This window comes from Clinocottus analis, unplaced genomic scaffold (assembly GCF_023055335.1).
Source record: "Clinocottus analis isolate CAN_PGR_092001 unplaced genomic scaffold, fCliAna1.0.p SCAF_19, whole genome shotgun sequence".
In the NCBI taxonomy this organism is placed as follows: Eukaryota; Metazoa; Chordata; class Actinopteri; order Perciformes; family Cottidae; genus Clinocottus; species Clinocottus analis.
Genome location: NW_027175920.1, coordinates 3182501 through 3202449, shown reverse-complemented (window position 1 = coordinate 3202449; position 19949 = coordinate 3182501). Strand labels below are relative to the sequence as shown.

General features: G+C 42.5%; 2 protein-coding genes and 1 non-coding gene across 3 annotated transcripts; 1 reads left to right on the top strand and 2 right to left on the bottom strand.

The window, feature by feature from the left end:
* Positions 1 to 304: 304 nt before the first annotated feature.
* On the top strand, positions 305 to 386 carry trnal-uag (transfer RNA leucine (anticodon UAG)). Its single transcript has one exon. It is a non-coding gene; the product is annotated as a tRNA-Leu (tRNA).
* Positions 387 to 717: 331 nt separating this feature from the next.
* On the bottom strand, positions 718 to 3181 carry LOC137789543 (uncharacterized). The gene is made up of 7 exons (XM_068583224.1): positions 2839 to 3181; positions 2412 to 2495; positions 2236 to 2324; positions 1957 to 2142; positions 1751 to 1888; positions 1427 to 1619; positions 718 to 1354 (listed from the first exon to the last, which is right to left on the bottom strand). Exons 1-7 carry the CDS (start codon positions 3131 to 3133, stop codon positions 1047 to 1049), a joined length of 1293 nt encoding a protein of 430 aa, XP_068439325.1. The 5' UTR covers positions 3134 to 3181; the 3' UTR covers positions 718 to 1046.
* A 1216-nt stretch (positions 3182 to 4397) lies between these two features.
* On the bottom strand, positions 4398 to 8864 carry LOC137789542 (uncharacterized). Its single transcript, XM_068583223.1, has 8 exons — positions 8767 to 8864; positions 8369 to 8586; positions 6503 to 6586; positions 6327 to 6415; positions 5310 to 5480; positions 5074 to 5211; positions 4778 to 4970; positions 4398 to 4705 (listed from the first exon to the last, which is right to left on the bottom strand). Exons 1-8 carry the CDS (start codon positions 8862 to 8864, stop codon positions 4398 to 4400), a joined length of 1299 nt encoding a protein of 432 aa, XP_068439324.1.
* Positions 8865 to 19949: the final 11085 nt, after the last annotated feature.

Sequence of the window (19949 nt, the reverse complement as noted above, 5' to 3'; positions counted from 1 at the left end):
ACCCCTGCATCCTGGTGCCTTCATTGGCTCACGGAAATAGTAAAACAAACGAGCAGATCACATGGGTGCATAGACTGCATGTGTGGGGCAGGACTCCGTCGAGAATGTAAAAGGACTTGCAAAAAAAAGTATCTACAATTTATTAGGCAAAATACAAATAACAAATGAATAGTTTAATTGAAAGGCATACACGGTTGAAGCGGTTGTACCGACTACGGAAGAGCATTGAAAGCAGCACAGAGTAAACAAACGGCTAAAACGTTGGAGGTTTCATATTTTGACGGTTGCTCAGCAACTGACGTGAGGTAGCGTGGCCGAGTGGTCTAAGGCGCTGGATTTAGGCTCCAGTCATTTCGATGGCGTGGGTTCGAATCCCACCGCTGCCATGTTTTTTGTTTGCTTTGTGTTGAATTAAAGACGACATATAGGCTATACATAGTCAACACGTAGCAAAGAATTACACGCCAGTGGTATAGTTTGGCCAAATAATCAATTATTAAATTTGACACGAGTGTCAAACGATGCAAATATTGAAATCGCAGGATACGACAAATACAAAAACAAAATTCTCTCAATTGCAATTAAATACAATTATTTAAACCAATAATTTATCCAAAAGATAGTGATATAATGCTTAAATTCTAAAAATACACACAAAATACAAGAAAAAGGGAAACAAACTTTGACAAGACTTTGGGGTTCATACGTTTAATATTTCCCAAAAAATTATCGAATGAAATAATTAGCAATATAAAGATATCTAAAGTGACTACAGTATTTGTGCTGTGTTTTACATCTCCTTCTAGATTAACCTGAGAAAACTTACTAAGATCAGTCCAAGATGTTAGACTGTACATCTAATGCTGCATTCACACCAAAAGAATTGCAGATTTTTGCAACGCTTTTTTGCCTCATTTACGCGGCCCAGCAGAAAATATGCTTTTTCCCAACCATTCGCGTCTGTGCATTGACATTACATGAAATCTACTCACGCAAATAATTTGCAACTCTTTTAGTGTGAACACTCCATAAGGAAGTACCGGGTTTCACTGAGCCCTGACTTTTTCCTCCAGGAACTGAGAAGCCACAAATTGCATTTTCTGGATGGCCAGCTGGGTATCTTCAGGGGAAATCCCAAGATGCCATACAGCCCGTACAGAATTTCCAAAATAAGGGTACATGAGAACTTGTACCCCTTGTCCCAGTGCTGCCTCCTCGCCCTTGCCAATTTGAGCCATGCGGTCACAGAACTCAGAGGGGCTGAAACTGGGCTCCTGTAGGTGGAAACGCAGGATGTTTGTCTCCACGGCAGCCATGTCCACAGCAAATAGGGGAGGGTCACAGTCGAGCAGAGCTGATGAAGAAAAGAGAAGAAGTTATGAGCAGACAGTTCATTATTTAATTTCCAGAAATATGAGCAGCTCACCTTGAGCAAAGGTTTTTGCATTACGGTGATCCTCCTCCAGTCTTTCAACCATCTCCAGTAAAGACAGTTTTCCAGCTGCTGCCAGTATACCAGCCTGTCGCATCCCCCCACCCAGAGCTTTACGACACCGCACTGCCTGGGATATGAAGTCTCGGGGTCCAGCCAGCATCGTCCCCACAGGGGCACCCAAACCCTGTCACACAGCGTAATGTGAATTTGAGCAGTTTTATTTTGTTTGTCTATAAGCTCTTTGTTGGTTCACATGAATTAGTATGTTCTGGTTCGTTCTGTGAGTGTGTTTGTGTTTGTGTTTTGCAGTCCTACCTTGGAGAGGCACACACTGACGGTGTGTGTGTGCTGCAGTATGGTGGATGGAGGCACCCTCTGGGCCACAGCAGCATTCATCACTCTGGCTCCGTCCATGTGAACTGACAGACCGTATCTATCTGCCAAAGCACGAACCTTGGAGATGGAAACAAATCTTGTGAGGGCTGCTGCAACAAAGGATATACAAGCACACACATACACACCTCCTGCAGGAACGTCAGGGGTAGCACACGCCCTCCCTTTACGTTGTGTGTGTTTTCCACACATATGAGGCGTGAGCGGGGGTAGTGAGGGTCGGGGTAATCGTGGCGGATCTTTGATTCCAGCTGCTCCAAGTCAAATGATCCATCAGGGAGAGTGGTCGCTGTGGTGGCGTGGACCCCTGCTAGCTGTGTCAACACACATACAACACAACGAATAAATGTACATAGATGATGAGAAAAGAGGAGCAGAGGGCCTGTCTACTGTCGTGGGACACTCACATGTGCGCTTCCTCCTTGCTCGTAGATGTGCAAATGGGACAGATCGCCCACGATCATCTCATCGCCCCGCTCCTTGCAGTGCACCATCACTGCAAAATGAAATATGTGCACACTGATGGCCATTCTGACCTCATATGGGTAGATTCAGACTCTCTCTGAATGAACACACAGCTCACCTGCGATGAGATTACCCATGGTTCCAGAGGGAACGAACAGTGCAGCTTCCATCCGGAACATATCTGCTGCAATTTGCTGTAACTCTGCAGAAATGTGTCAAAATACTGCAACATTTAGATTTAATTTTACATGTGAACATGAAAGGCTCCATCCATGTATTCAGATTGTGCCACCACATACAGTAGACTCATTATTATATGTATATAAGCCTTTATACACACACACACACACACACACACACACACACACACACACACACACACACACACACACACACACACACACACATATTATATCCTGACTCTGAAAAATCAATATATCTACTCCAATCCTTGATTCAGAGTAATTCAGTAATTACTTGTTAACTATATGTCCATACATTGGTTCTAAATGTGCTCATTACTCCGTAAAAGTTTCGGGTCTCACCGTTAACACTCGGATCTTCCCTCATGACGTCATCTCCAACCTCAGCCTCAGACATTGCCTGCCTCATAGCCGGCCCGGGCTTGGTCACCGTGTCGCTGCGGAGGTCCACAACCCGGCCGCGGGCCTCCCTGGCCGGTCCTGGGTGCCTGGGCTTCCGGGGGTTGTAATATCCCCGCGCGGAGCTCCGCTCCAGCACTGCTGCTGCATCTCGTGCACGGAGCGGTTTGCTCGAGGCGACGACACCGGGATTAAAACATTTGAACAAAACTCTGCTGGAGAATGTTTTTAAATACATGACGGTCCTCTTACACACATGTCCATGTGATGTTTCGTGTCGAACTTTGGATCTTGTAATCGAAAATCATTGACCGCAAGGAAAGTTAATGGATGACCTATCGGCCCATCAGCATGCACTGAGCAACGAGCACCGCTAGGTGTCGCTGTTATACCAACAAAGCTAATTATACTGCACACGAACTCTGATTAATGGTTTCTGTTGCGGTGAAGTTTTATATTTTTCTGTTTCTGACTGTAATTTATATCATTTCAAAACTGTAGTTTTTTTTGCTAATAAAAACATAGACATAACAATGCTGGTACACATTCACATCGAGCTGGGTCATAACTCATCTATTAAGGTGCAAACGGCCAGAAGGCTCAATTATAACATGTACCAGCATTGTGTTTTTAGTATTTCAAAGTGAAACAGAAATGTGTAGTTGTTGCTGTGTGCATTCCTCCTGAAGCATCACAAAAAAATGCAAAGGAATGTACACTGTTTTTGTGATATTATTTGTCATGTTTTTTTACTTAGCGAATTGGCTACAACTGCATTTTATTAAGCAACCCTGTGTTGCATAATGACAATAAATTATCCTTGGATTTTCATGTCAGTATTTATTAGAAAAAATAGGTTAAAGAAGAAATCATTGAAATGCGCAATTAAAGGAGACACATACAAAGATGGCATTTATAAACTGTGCTTTAAAAAAAAGCCGTCACAATTTTCGTTTCGGTTGGGAAGTCACAAATAAATATGAACCATTTCACAGTTTTTACGTAAAACATTTATTTTGGGAGTTGCATTGCATGTTATTGGAAACACCTGACATGAAGTAAACATGCATCTAAGTTGTTGCTCAACAACTAAATTACCAGTAAAACACACCAAAACAGAATGTTTGGTATATTAAAATGGACGATATGAGAAAAAGAAAGGTATTTTTTTTACATTTAGGCATGTCAGCATGTTTTAACAGAAAAATACAAGTATGAACCTGGAATCAAGCATGATATGGGACCTTTATGTGCATGTGACACCCAACAATTAAACATCTTTAACCTGAAAAGCTACCCCATTCAAAGAGATGCACATGTATTTATCTGTCCTGAGAGCATTCTTGGAGCCAACTATCAGACTCGTGGTTTATGAGATGATCATCTTCAGCCAACATTTCTCTCCGGGAGGACACCCTTCAGTTGTTTTCTGCATTAGCCTGCGTAAATTTACTAAGATCAGTCCTGGAGATTATACTATACATCTAAAGAAGTACCGGGTTTCACTGGGCCCTGACTTTTTCCTCCAAGTACTGAGAAGCCACAAACTGCATTTTCCGGATGGCCAGCTGGGTATCTTCAGGGGAAATCCCAAGATGCCATACAGCCCGTACAGAATTTCCAAAATAAGGGTACATGAGAACTTGTACCCCTTGTCCCAGTGCTGCCTCCTCGCCCTTGCCAATTTGAGCCATGCGGTCACAGAACTCAGAGGGGCTGAAACTGGGCTCCTGTAGGTGGAAACGCACAATGTTTGTTTCCACAGAAGCCATGTCTACAGCGAATAGAGGAGCGTCACAGTCGAGCAGAGCTGATGAAGAAAAGAGAAGAAGTTATGAGTAGGCGGTTCATTATTTAATGTTCTGAAATATGAGCAGCTCACCTTGAGCAAAGGTTTTTGCATTACGGTGATCCTCCTCCAGTCTTTCAACCATCTCCAGTAAAGACAGTTTTCCAGCTGCTGCCAGTATACCAGCCTGTCGCGTCCCCCCACCCAGAGCTTTACGGTACCGCACTGCCTGGGATATGAAGTCTCGAGGTCCAGCCAGCATCGTCCCCATGGGGGCACCCAAACCCTGTCACACAGCGTAGTGTGAATTGGAGCAGCTCACAGTTGGTTCACATGAATTTGTATGTTCTGGTTTGTTCTGTGAGTGTGTTTGTGTTTTACAGTCCCACCTTGGAGAGGCACAGCATGACGGTGTGTGTGTGCTGCAGTATGGTGGATGGAGGCACCCTCTGGGCCACAGCAGCATTCATCACTCTGGCTCCGTCCATGTGAACTAACAGACCGTATCTATCTGCCAAAGCACGAATCTTGGAGATGGAAACAAATCTTGTGAGGGCTGCTGAAACTTATATTCTGTTGTAGTGAGGAAAGGATATACAAGTACAACAGATATCCACACACACACCTCCTGCAGGAAGGTTAGAGGCAGCACACGCCCTCCCTGTATGTTGTGTGTGTTTTCCACAGATATGAGGCGTGTGCGGGGGTAATTGTGGCGGATCATCAATTCCAGCTGCTCCAAGTCAAATGTTCCATCAGGGAGCGTGGCCACTGTGGTAGTGTAAACTCCTGCTATCTGTGTCAACACACATATCATAAATTAATGTACAGATGATGAGGAAAGAGGTGTAGAGAGTGTCTGTAGGGGGTAGGGGCAAACGATACAGAAAAGCATTGTGATATTTTGCATGGCGATCAATACATGGAAGCCAAGAATCAATCTTTTATGATACAGATTATAAACGTTTTGGTGCTAGAATAATACAATCTATGGCTTTTTCAGTCGACTCGATGGTACTGTGTTGTTTTCTGGTGAGGTCAGCAGAGGCCCAGTGTCAGCATGATTGGTAGGAATTTGGTCAAAACAAAAATTGAGACATCGGAGAAAGACATTAGAAATGCATTGTCCGCGTGTAAATCAAACATCTGGACTTCCTCTCACTCGTAGGGCCACTGCTCGCACAGCTGTTGCACAATACGCCGGACAACATTCGCAACACAGCGCTGGTCAAAGACATTAAAATAGCAGTAATTACATTGTCTACTGGTACTTTTGTAGTGCTGGAAACGACCTTGTAAACTGTCATACGGTTCAGTTTGTCAGGTGCGTGCAACATCTATGACAGTGATGGTCAGTTTGTCCTATTTTGCTGTAATAAAAAATATTAAAGTGAGCTGAACAGACTGAAAACTTTATCCTATTAGTTAAAATATGTTGACAAAGTTTTTCTTTAAGGACAATCAGTGGTTGAAAAAAGGTAATAAATTGCAATATATCGCAATACTCAATATATCACCGTATCGTGATAATATCAAATTGTGACTTAAGTATTGTGATAATATCGCAATATCAAAATAATATCGTATAGTGTGACCGCTGGTGATTCCCACCCCCAGGTGTCTGCAGCTGTGGGACACTCACCTGTGCACTCGATCCTTGCCCATAGATGTGTAAATAGGACATGTCGCCCACAATCATCTCGTCGCCCCGTTCTCTGCAGTGCACCATCACTGCATAATGAAAAATTGCACATAATTGACGATCCTGAAGTCATAAACATGTATTCAAACATCTCTGCCAACAACTGCACAGCTCACCTGCAATGAGATTGCCCATTGATCCAGAGGGAACGAACAGTGCAGCTTCCATCTGAAAAATATCAGCTGTGATTTTCTCCAACCCTGCAAGAATTAGCAAGACATTAGTCAAATACTGATTTATGTTGTATTTCATAAATAAAGATGGATGCATTTATATTTGACCATCTCATAAAGTATTTATTAAAATCCAATGATCAATTTTGGTTTTTAAGGAGGCCCATTTCTACTAGGGTGATGCATGCATTGCACCCTCGGTTTAATATTTGACCCCCTCATTTATTACTCCTAATTTAACTTATATAATAAATAAATGAACTAAGGCTGCAACAACGAATTGATAAAATCGATAAAAATCGATTATTAAAAAAGTTGGCAACGAATTTCATTATCGATTCGTTGTGTCGCGGGATTATTACGCCGCTCAATGAGTCGCGGAGATGTTTGAGTATTGAACAAAACAGTTGAGTGGAGCGGAGCGCAGCAGACAGAAGGTCCAGGAGCTTCTGCCGCCCTGTATCCTCTCGTATGTCACTGCATAGTCGCGTTGCGTGTACAATAACTTAACAGCCAGGCTAATAGTTCCATATCTAATTAACAACCTTTGTTTAGGTAAAGTGCAGTACGTAAATTATCCGTTGATATATTGTGTGGTTACTTCTGGATTATCATGTCTTGTTCTCTAAATTCTGAGTGCGAGTGTGTGTGTGTGTGTGTGTGTGTGTGTGTGTGTGTGTGTGTGTGTGTGTGTGTGTGTGTGTGTGTGTGTGTGTGTGTGTGTGTGTGTGTGTGTGTGTGTGTTTGTGTGTGTGTATGTCTGTGAGTGTAGAGAACAAGTTCTAAAAAATTCTGTTAAGTTTTCCGATTTTCATTTCTCTATTTTTTATAAATTATTAATTGGTAAGATTTGTTGCACTGTGAATTTGTGCGGTCAGTTCAGTTTTTGTAATAAAAGGTTTCTAATTAATGCTTTAAAATTATTTATTTTTTTATCCGATTAATCGATTAATCGAGAAAAAAAAAATAATCGACCGATTAATCAATTATTAAAATAATCGTTAGTTGCAGCCCTAAAATGAGCTGTAATGAAATTTGCGCTATTCACCAACCCTTTATTATATGGCATTAGTCCTATCACGTCACATCATATTAGCTCTACCTAGCTCTTCCTTTTTGCTTTTGTCTGGTTATTATGTATTAATTGAATTTTTTTTTTTTGGTATATTTTTTGTGAACCGGATCCGTACCTGTATCCTTAAAAAAGCAAACAAAGAACGACACACTGTATTCGTGGATTTCATCTCGGTTTGGGGTCTGTTTTTTTTGTAGAGGTTGTGTATGTAATAAAATTCTTGAAAAAAATATTGTGGAAGATCTCGTTCTTGTTATAAATTCATTACACGGTGGCTCATTGATTACGTCGTGTCATCAATAGAGTTGAATTATTGTATGAAACACATTTTGCTTCCACTTATGTACTTTTTGAGACAAATGTTTACTTCAAATTCAAAATGATGGGTGAAAACACAACAACATTTCAGAAAACACAATGACATTTCCACAAAAAAGAGTAGAGAATGAAGTCAATCTCCCTCTGTGTGAGCTCCGTGGATGTCCTTGTAAGGTTGACATTTCCGGGCCGGTTGTACCTGCTTTTAGGTTCACACTGTTTGCTCTATTAGCACTTTGCATAGTTTTGCTCTGCAAAACTGCTAGATGTGAGCTGACGGCTATTAGACAGCCGCTTAGAGGCATTTGAAATATTGAGAACCAAACCACTAACCGGCTAACCTCTTCTTTAAGATGCCTTAAAAAGTAACGTCAGTTTCTGTAATTCATAAATATGTTCGTTGCTTTGTCTCTAACCGTGAACCTTCTCCTCTCGTTTCATTGGGTCATCCTCAAGCACGGCCTTCATCATGGCCTGTCTCATCGACGGCCCGAGCTTGGTCATCACATCGCTGCGGAGGTCCACCACCCGAATGTGGGCTGCCCCGGCCGGTCCTTGGTTTATGATTTTCCTAAAGTTGTGATAGCGCCGCACGGCCCTCCATTGGACCACGACGGCTGCTGGTGCTGCTGCATCTCGTACCCTGACCGGTTTGCTCAAGGCGACGACACCATGGTTCAAAAATTTAAACAAAACATCGCTGCGGAGGTCCATCAGCCAGATGTCGGCAGCCCCACCCAGTTCTTGGTTTGTGATTTTCCTAAAGTTGTGATAGCGCCGCACAGACCTCCATTGGACCACGACGGCTGCTGGTGCTGCTGCATCTCGTACCCTGACCGGTTTGCTCGAGGCGACGACAGCATGGTTAAAAAATTTAAACAAAACTTTGCTGGAAAATGACATGATGTTCATCTTTTTTTGTTGTTGATAGTGACCATTAACAGGTTACAAATAGTTCCTTAACTCTTCAAAAAAATTGCCACAGGTGAGGCAGATTCCAGTTGCACCTTCTCTCTCTGACACACACCTCCATTGCAAACAAAGACTACAAACCCCTCCTACATTAAGTTAACCCTGTAAGATCCAAACATAAAAATAACATCTTTTTTTTCAGTCAGATGATGTTGTAAGAGTCTTCTGATGCAGATAATGAAGGAATAATTTAAGAAAAAATGTTTTTGTAAGTTTTTAGTGAAACGTTGTAATATTGCAACGTTGGGCCTTGTTGGTGGCAGAATTTCAGGATTTGCTCTCAAACTGTCAGAACAAATTCACAAAACAACTGATGATTAATTTGGAGTGTGTATTGCTTATACAGCAATATAACATTACATTTCAATAATAATAATCACCCAACAGTCATATTTTTATGAATCCTTTATTTTAAAAAGATAAAAACAGCAAAAAAAATGTTATTCAAAACAGAATGGAAACCTCAGAGAATCAGTGTCCATTGTTCAGTTGCAATGGTAGTCCAAAAAGCAGTTCCTCTCCTCTGAAAAGCAGAGACGGAGATTGCACTTTCTGCAGAGCGTGTTGGAATATCCTTTCATGCAATGTCTGCAGCGTCCTCTTGTTGTCTTCCCCGGGAAATGTGCGACCATGTCCCTGCGCACATCGGTTGGTGGTTTACATGCTCTCTTGCCTTGGACCCCATTTGATGGACTCACATTTCCCAGGGCTGGTCTTCTCTGAGTAGTTACAGGTCTTTGAGGTGTCACTCTTTTCGACGTCAAAGGGCTCCCACTGGCTGAAGATGGCCGCCCTCTCCTTGCTGTGTTTGTCAGGATGAGAGAGGAAGCTAGTTGTACCTGAAACAGTCTCCTGTTCAACATCTTTTTCTTTGGAATATTGAGAGCTGTGCAGTCCCGTTTGCAGAGGAGCCAGGCGTTGATCACGGCAAGGATAATGGTGTGCCAGAAGATGTAAATGTACCAGCGGCGTGATTTCCTGGGGAACTTTTATTTGGCGGCGAAAGAGTCCAGCAAATCCACACCGCCCATGTATTTGTTGTATACTCCCACAATATGAGGTCTCTCAACTTCAATGTAGGATTTGGTGGCTTTGTTCCAGCGTTGAATCTTTTCCACAGGATCAATGCCAGCAAAGGATGACACAAGTGTCACTGACCTGTTGTCATACCATTTGACAGCGCATATGTTGTGGTTTGCCTCCACTCTGTTATCAAAGCTTCCTCTGCCCTTTTTCTTCAAGATCTTCTCATCTTCAAGGTTAGTTTGGTAAGCGCACTTGCCCGGCTGTTCCCACATAATGAATTCCGCGATCAAGGAGCTGAACTACTAATGGGACACAGGTGAAGAAGTTGTCTGCATAGATCTTGTAGTTCTGACCTCCTGGAAGTGTGGAGGCGAGCTTCATCACAATGTCACCTGACAATCCAAGTTCAGATTTGGCTCATTTTCCTTCAATACTGCCTTGGTACACATCAAAGTCACAGATCCTGTCAGAGATTCCAGTTCTGACCCACAATTTGAATCCCCATGGGTGAGGTTTGCCTCGCATGTACTGTTTTATGGTGCTGAATTTCCCCTTGAATGGAATCATCATCTCATCCACAGAGGTGTGCTCTTCGGGTATCACCTGCAGGCACTTCTCTCTAAACGAGTCAAGCCTTGGTCTGAGTTTTCACAGTTTGTCTTTTTTCATCATGGACTCAGGTATTGTCAGGTTGTTGACAAAATGCAATGATGTCAGCAGGGATTGGAACCTGTTGCGTGACATCACATCAGAAACCGGGGTGTCGCGCGTGTCTGACTCCCAGTACATACGGACCCCAGCCGTTTGCATCAGGTCCATCTTCAGGTACATGCCAATCATCTGTTCAATTTCCTTGGTGTTTGTGTTTATAGTTGTTCCAGTCTTTTGAAAGCTGTACTGATTAATGTGTTCTGTCAGAGCCTGAATCATGTCTTCGGACACAAACATCTGGAAGTACTCCAGTGGTGTGTGGAGGAAAATGTCACCACTGGTCACATCCGGACCGGAGAATTCAGTATTAGGACTGATGAAATCCTTTTTCAGCCAGCGAGACCGGTCCCGGGGCATAGTCACTTTAGTTGGTTGGCTTGTGTTGGTTCGCTCGATATCCTTCTTGTCATCACCCTCAGTTGGACAATCAGTGGGTCTCTTATTCTCTTTTTCCACTTCCACCAGATTTTGAACCACCTCCTCATCGCTCAAATCTAATTCCATGTCATCTTCCAATTGTAATTCCACGTCGCTCTCTCCATTTTGGATCATCTCAATGGCATCCTGGACACTAAAGAAAACTTTCCTTGCTGGCTCCATTCTGAAATGGAAATGGGAAGTTAGAGAATGTTCAAGTATAACTAATTCAAATGCAGATTAATTCTATTCAGGCAATACATTACACCGATGGCACACGATACTGTCTGGCTAGCCTAATTGCTCTCTACTTACATTTACAAAAGGAAAATACAACCCCACCCAGAACTCTTATATCCCCACATTCAAGACCATATACACCTTTCCCTCAACAATGCACCATACATGCAGCCCCCACATTACAAAACATTTAAGATAAGATAATGATGTGTATGCCTCCTTGGTGTTGGCATAGAGGAGATCCAGTGTTTTATACTGGATGAATGTGGGCAGCGTGTGAACGGTAACTAGTGTGAAGTAAAAAAAAGGAAAAAGTGAAAACAAAAAGGGTAAATATAAGAAAAATCTAAGTGGTGAGCAGGAGCTACTGTGAAGGGCAGCCACTCGTGCGGCGCCGGAAGTTGCTTTTTTACACTTGTTCCTGCACAACCATCCTCAAAAAACAGTTGACTATATCACATAGAAATAACGTAGGCTCAGGGTTACCCTAACCCATTTATAATGATTCAAATCTGGTCTAAACTTAAAATTATAACAAATAACCAACTTGTAAAGTGTGATTCATCAAATACATTATATTTCTGTCAGTATTTATCCTGTATCTGAACATTTGAGAAGTGGAATGTCTCCATGTAGTGTGCAAGGTGCACATGCTATTTTAGCTACCATAAATCTAATGTGATGCATTAATTCCACAATAACTTAGTATTTGCATGAACTACATACTCTAACAATCACCAAAAAAAAATATTTCACGGAATTTACTTTCTGCAATGTTGATATATCCAGTTGAATAAAACAAGGAGTTGCGCTTCCAGGAAAGTTTGCAGGTAGAGTGACTTCATGGCCTTAAGGCCCGACCTATATAGACATTTACAAACCAATGGCATTGCAAGGCAAGACAATAGGACCCATTGTCTATGTAAATGTGGTCTTTCCTCAAAAAAACGTTTTTGCAAATGTGTTTTTTGGAGAGATAAAAGTGTCGTTGTAATATTACAACAATGGGTCTTACAGGGTTAAAGTATTTTCGACAATATTTCAAAATTATATTTTTATATCAGAATCAGAACCATGTATTGTCATGTATGTTTTCACATACAAGGAATGTGTCACCCCCTTCATGAACTTCCTCACCACTGGTTTGCAGGGCTTTAGTTTTCTGTGGTTAAAATAGCTCCGTAGGTTGGTCCACACACCCCGTGTGACCTCCCTCCATGCTTGCAATAGTGGGATTGCGCTGTGTTTGCACATAAGTGGACGTCGTCCCCTTTTTCTCGCACTGTCTTCTGTGACTTGGAGTACTTCCACAGAAAACGGCTTCGTGAAGAAGAATCTTTCTTTTCTCATCAGCGTTGAATACTAAAGGTACTAATTTCCCCTCAGGCACGCTGGTCACTCTCTGGCCCTCTGAATGTTCTGCTTTCCCCCTCAAAATATTCTCGCTCACATTCCTGTACTTTTCGACAATTATCGACAAACAGATTACGTCATACTTTTTAAAATTGAACTGTGTCCTGCATCAATCCCCGGAGCAGTGAGGCATGCACATGCGTGAATGTGTCTCTGTGCATCTGTGTGTGTCAGTCTGTCCCTGTGCCACTGTGTATGATTTGTTTGCACCGTGTTGTGGCCACGAACGCTCCGAGATGATTGTGACACCCTCGGATTCTTCGGGGGTCGTAAACCTGCTTTTGGCTTGACCTTTATCCCCGCGCTGAGCTGTAAAGCTGAGTCCACTGAGCTGTCAGCCATCATCCATTCATCATATTGCATAGAGGGGAAAAAAGGAGGTGAAAGCATGTCCACAAAATCTGCATCTCCCTATGCACATATAGACAAACACTTTAAATAATGGGGCCGCGGGTTGGGGCCCAAACTGGTTATATCCAGCCCTTAACTCTATTTTCATCGGCAATAAACCCTGGCTCCTTTGTGTCTCCGGGACTTGGTCAATATTTGGAGGAAAAGGCTTGTGGTTATTTATCTATTAGGTAACACAGGAGTTGCACTCAGTACAACTCCTCTGACACTAGTTTTTTTCATTCTGACCGACAAGTACATCCACAATGTACGACTACATTCACATCTCCCTCCCCTTCACACACATTTCCCACTCGCGCGCATCATCATGCTGTCTTGTCTGATGTTAATCACTCGATAAAGGTCCCAGTGTGTGTTATCAGGGCCGCACCACACTGTAGTTAAAGTTGATATTGCCAGTAACAGAGCCAGGTTTTATGAGCCATAACAAGTCGTCATTAAAAGTCATTAGCAAACATCAGCGTCGTAAAAAAGGCCACAGTCGGTCTCGAGAGCCCCACAAGAGCCGCGAACGGAGAGAGATAAAGATGTGAGCAACACACAGCGGCGGTTGGGAGCTGCGATGAGAGTGGGAGATGGCCTGAGGAGGAGTTTTTTTTTTTTTTTGTTCCGGGATCCCAGTTTGCTTCTGTAACCTCACACTTTTGTTTGTGTGTTTTGTTTCTCGCAGATGCCTTCCAGCATTCCTTGCCTCTGTGTGGAGAGGGGAGAGCGGTGTTTTGGAGAAAATATTGAATTAGAGAAGACGAAAAAAAGAGGCAGAGAGGGAGAAATGAAGGAGAGGGAGAAATATTGACTCCTTCTGGGAAGGAGCGAGACGGCAACGCCTTTCCAATAACCATAAACCCACTGGGCTGAAAATAGACGGGCCGAATGAATAAACGAATGTGTTCATCCCACACGAGCTCTTCTCTTTCACAGAAGGAGGGGAATGGAGGTGACCCCCCCCCCCCTCCTTCTCCTTCTCCTCTCTCTCTTTCTCTCCCTCCTCTTTCACTAAGGCCATCATTTCTTCCCAATGACGAAAGCTATTAACCGGAACAAAACAGGTGTTTATGGGAAGCCTCCTCTCAAACGAGGTTTCTCATACACACACTAAAGACGCACACACAAACACACGCCTCCCTCTGCAGTCTCAAGGTGTCGACATCAGTGCCTGTGAAACAAGAGTAACATCTGTTTCACATTTCAACCCCCTGCTTCATATGTCATGAACCATGTGGACGAGCTTTATTAGACACACACACACACACACACACACACACACACACACACACACATACACAAACACACACACACACACACACACACACAAACACACACACCTTGCTCTTATGATGCAAGGGAAGCTGAATTGGGGTAGTTCTTCCATTTTACAGCCAAAAGTAAGTGAATGACTAAACATTACACACATATTATGTGATTGTTGATCGTCTCATCGGCTGCAGGGATTTGCTCACAAATCGAGTAAATTCGATTTATATAGCCCATTATCAAAAATCACAAAATTACCTGATGGGGCTGTACAATCTGTACAATGCAACACCCATCTATCTATCTATCTATCTATCTATCTATCTATCTATCTATCTATCTATCTATCTATCTATCTATCTATCTATCTATCTATCTATCTATCTATACATCTATACATCTATCTATACATCTATCTATACATCTATCTATAGATCTATCTATCTATACATCTATACATCTATCTATCTATACATCTATCTATCTATACATCTATCTATCTATACATCTATCTGATGTTCCCATACAACTAAACTGCACTCTCAAATTTGTTCTTACGGGCCAAATGGTCGCAATTATAAAGGCTTCAGACATGCAAACAAAACAAAACAAAAAGTGCTACAAAACTGCAACATCATATTTTATTTGCTATATGTCAGAAGCAAACGTAATCCAAAACAAAATATGTTTCCCTCGAAGCGAAATTTACAATTTTGTTTTGTTGTTCGGGAACGTAAATTTCACGAGACATAACTGCCCCCTTGGCGTTATAGTTGACTCATAAAAGCAGTAACAAGATCAGCTTTTTCTAATTCTATTACAGCCAAACTCAGCGACTTCTTGTCAAGAGCTGACTACAGAAATCTTCTGATCTCCTGATCCTTTGACAGGGTTCCCCAAAAGACATTCAAAAAGCTTGAGCCCATTCAAAATGCTGCTGCTTGAGATCTCACAGGAACCAAAAGGTCGGACCACATCACCCCCAACATTAATGTCACAACACTGGCGTCCTGAATTGAATATAAGGAAATGCTCATTAAACAAGACTACACAATGTGTTGTTTCAAGAGTCACGTGCATTAGTGGGTGTGATAATGGCCGGCTTGCCGACATCGTTCCAGTTAATCTAAAAGAGGTTTGATGGGTTTGTGCAGGTCAGCCAAGTTCTCCCACATCAGTCAGGGAAACCCATTTCTTCATGGACCTCACTTTGCACAATGTGGTCATTGTCCTGCTGAAACAGGAAAGTGCCTTCCCCCGAACTGCTCCAGCAAAGATGGATGCACACTCTGAAGTATCATTGTATGCTGAAGCTTTAAGATTTCCCGGCATTGGACCTGAGGGGGTTTGAGTTATTCTTCTGTCTCCAACCCCCAATTGATGCATGGTCTGAAAAATCACTGACAGTTTTCATTGGAACCACTTTCTTCCAAATGAATAGTCCCAATGAAAAACGGATGGATTTTATAGTATTCAGAAAATTGCCATTTTAAAAGGCTTTGAGTGCTCACACTACATTTAAATCACTTCCATGGAAGCCTGGCATTCAGAACCTCTGTGCATTAATCATCTACCACTTTAGTTTTTATGTAATTTAGGTGCACTGTCCCTTTAAGCGATGTGGTGGAGATAGTTATTGTATGACACTCTGAGGCAGGGTTAACTAGACCATCAAGATACCCACTGTAGTAATCAACTGCAACCACTATCGCTTGTGTGCACTCATTCTTCTCATCCTTCATTTGGCCACTTACTAACTTCTCCTCTCACTCATTTATTGTTTTGTTCATTCAGCTCCAATTATAGACACCCGCCTGTTCAATTTCCCTTCCGAGAACAGCGGCTCTCTTTTTTTGTTACTTCTTTTCTCCTTTTATCTACCGGACCTTCAGTTCACCCCTCACAGCAAACCTTGTCACCCTGCTGACCCTTTTTCACTCCGTTTCTTCATCCTCCTTTCCCACATTGCCCGCTCCTCTCCCTCCCTCGCTCTCTCCCTTTCTCTCTGGGAAGTCATGTGACTTCCCTGAAGCTGAGCCCTATAAACCAGCAGTACTTGGGGGGCTCAGTGTCTATGCGGCTCCCTGATTGGCTCTTGCATTCACTGCTTGGCGAACATACACACACACAAACATACTTATTTTTGCTGCCCCATGAGGACGCCAGAGTAGGAGGTTACACGTGGGGACAACACTTTCACATACATTTTTGGGTGGCTTGGGAACTAAAATGGCTGAAATGGCTGAAATTTAACTTAATTTTTGTCAGGCTTTTCTATCCTACAGCGGTGCTCCAATTGTGTCATAACATAAACCACCACCACCGCTGTGGCGCTGTTAAACATTTGGTCTTGCGCTTACAAGCCTACATGAGGTATGCAATGGAGGGTACTGAACTTGACTACCATAACAGTTGAACAAAATTAATTGTAATACATTATTTCAACACTTGCTGTTTTATATGTAAACATTTCAGTGCCTCCGAACAAACTTAAGTTTCTGATATAACTGCTAACCCATAGCGCACAAATGTAAAAACCTTTGTTTCAAACACACGTTTTTTTACAGACGGACTTACTTACTTGGTGAAAAAATTGATGCTAATTGGCACCCGCCTAAAAGAACAGTGTGTCGCATTAAAGGAATCTATTGGTGGAAAATAAAATATTATACAATATGTTTTCTTTAGTATGTAGTCATTTAAAAAGAAGAAGAGTTTTGTTTCTGTTATCTTGGAATGAGCCATTTATATTTACATACAGAGCGGGTCCCCTTCATGAAACTGGCTGCCATGTTTCTGCAGTACAGAACAAAGAAGCTAAACAACTCTAGAGATGGAGATTCACGGTTTAAGGTTTTTGTGTCGGCCACTGTAGTTTTACTACACGCTTAGCACACAAGAAAGGTTCCTGCTAGACGGCCCCCAAACTCTACACACTGCACCTTTTAAGTATGCACACAGACACACTCACACTTGAGCCTGTGAAGGGCCATTTGTTGGGAGATTCGTGCAGTGGCAGGTCAATGGCTGAAAGGACTCGATGCATTGAGGCTGGTTTAATCCAATCGGATCCTTGTTGAGAAAAAACAGAGCAGCCTGCCAGCTATTGACAGTAAACCGCCGCTGTTCATATTCAAAATGTCCAGTTTGGATTTAAGGCCCCTGTCAGGTTTAATGTGCAGCGAAAACCTCTTAAAATGGAGTGGACAATGTGAAACAAAACCCAGGAAGCTTTTTTTTGTTTTTAACTCATGAGACTTTTTAGATTCTAGGATTTTATCTGTTTTGATCTTTCATTTGGTGCTGGGTGTAGCTTCAGGGAGGGAACAAGTAATGATTTTATCAAATGTGGAAGCCACAATGGAGCATTGATAAAGAAACACCAAGGCCAGTGGAGCCTCTTTAAAGTTAATCTCCTCTTTATTATGTAGCTGACATATTTGACATATAATATATTTCTGGATATTTGCAATGGATTGGCACATATTTTTCTGCAGACATTCATATTCCTCAGAGGATGAATTGTCATGACTTTGGTTGCTGGAGCACTATCAGAACGTTGACATCTTTACTTTAAAGTAGGGCAGAAATGTTTCCACAATCTAACAAACATACTAAATACTACATATACGGTGTATTTTTTTTTTTTATTGTAGGCCTACTTCCAGTTCCATAGATGTTTTTCATCCTGTTTTTTTGTCTCTTTCCTTCTTACCTTGATTGTTTTGTGTATTTCCTTCTATTGTTCTGTTTCTTTTTCTTTTGGTTCTTTCTTTTTGGTTCCCAAAACTGGAGATGTTATTCGACAACGAAACTGAGCTTGTATCCTCTCTCAATGACTTCTACTTTTGTTACTTGATTAAATGTTCCAATAACTGTTAACTTGTACCACAGTTAAATTGGGAATGCAGTATCTTCTCATTGTACCACTTGCATTTTCTTAAAGTTGACTTTTCCCCATCACTGTTAGGTATCTCCTGGGCGCTGACAATGATTCATGACCAAACCCCCCCTCCTGACTCACCACATATGTATGTGCATAAGAGAGTTCTCCTACGCATGTGCAGTCCAAAGTTCAAATAGTATGCAGCCCCGTTTCCTGGCAAAGGGGACACAGTGACACCTGAGAGTGCTGGAGGGTTTGGTCCGAGTCCATGCCGTTACAGTAAGCCATTTGGCACCCGAGCGTCTTTGCTGCTAAGCACAGATGTGAATGGAGAAAAAAAAACAGCAGCAAAAAGCCACCTCCTATAAAACAATGTGACTGTGTCTCCCACAGCGTGCCTCACAACTGCATTTCACAACCAGTTTTGTACGTTTCAGGTCATCGGAGGTCTTTTTGTTCTCGACAGCCAGGAACAGCGTCGGCACACCCATCCGTTGTCCAGGTGTTACGGGAAAATAATTTCAGTTAAGTTACGTGTGTGGGTGTGTGGGTGTGTGTCTGTGTGTGTGTCTGTGTGTGCATGTGTGTGTGTGTGTGTGTGTGTGTAGGGGGGATGGTGGTGTAGTCAATTCAGAAAAATATTGCGGTTATAATCTGTCACAATGAGCTGGTCAGTGATCGCCTCTCGCACACACACACACACTCACACGCACACTCTCACACGCACGCACACACACACAAATACATGCATGCATACATTTTTGAGTGCATCTGTATGCTTCTCATATGGTTTTTATTGATCCATGTCCCTGCTATACCCCTGCTGCTCCCTCTCTTTCCCTCTGTGCGCTGATGGTGGAGGAATGATGGAATGCTGGAGGGTAACTCTCTGGTTTCCTGGAAGCTGGTCTGGCTTTATCAGAAGCGGCTGTGACAATACTCGAGCTGATGGGCCAACCAAACGTCTTTCCTATAAGCGCAGATCAGCCAAACAAAAAAGCCTTCCTGGAAGAAATAATCAGCAAACCGGAGCTCCTTCCCGGAAGACCACTGAGGATTGCTCGTTGCGGGGCCTCCTCCCGAACCCTTTAATATTCTTTCCACTTTCTAGGCTTGACACCGTTGACATTGGCATGAGATCAAAAAATGAAAACGTCAACATAAACTGTTAATAACGCTGAGATTTTAATCAGACTGCAAGAACGCTATCAGACACTTTGAAAGCATTTTCCTCGTTGCTCAACTCGCTTTGCGTTTCCTTGTGTTGCATTGAGACACATTGTCGACGCTTGTACGAGGGGGCAGTGTGCACACTTTTAGCGTGAATGTTTTGATTGTGAATATCGACACATACAAAAAAAAACACCGAACCAAGCTCAGTTGTTTGAGGGCCGCGGTGTTGTGCTTGGCCGGCGACAATGTTGACAACCGTTGAGCACTGGACACGGCAAGTCATTCCCCGAAAGAATGAATCATGGTGGAAAGACTTTCTATGAGTGTGTGAGATTCACGAGAGGAGCGAAGGATACAAGCAAAATATTCCAGCTCCGCTAACCAGGCAACTGTGGGGAACACAGTGAGTCATAGTGAGCCGAGCTGGCTTATTTAGACAATGTGTTTGTGTGTAAAACTGGATTATTCTGGTTGGATTTTGGGAAGAAGACTCT

Coding starts and splice junctions, on each gene's coding strand:
- LOC137789542 (XM_068583223.1), bottom strand. CDS start 8,864: ATGAACATCATGTCATTTTCCAGCAAAGTTTTGTTTAAATTTTTTAAC. Junction 6,416..6,502: donor AATGGGCAATCTCATTGCAG/GTGAGCTGTGCA, acceptor TTCATTATGCAG/TGATGGTGCACTGCAGAGAA. Junction 4,706..4,777: donor TGCAAAAACCTTTGCTCAAG/GTGAGCTGCTCA, acceptor TTTCTTCATCAG/CTCTGCTCGACTGTGACGCT.
- LOC137789543 (XM_068583224.1), bottom strand. CDS start 3,133: ATGTATTTAAAAACATTCTCCAGCAGAGTTTTGTTCAAATGTTTTAAT. Junction 2,325..2,411: donor CATGGGTAATCTCATCGCAG/GTGAGCTGTGTG, acceptor TTCATTTTGCAG/TGATGGTGCACTGCAAGGAG. Junction 1,620..1,750: donor TCAGTGTGTGCCTCTCCAAG/GTAGGACTGCAA, acceptor GCTGTGTGACAG/GGTTTGGGTGCCCCTGTGGG.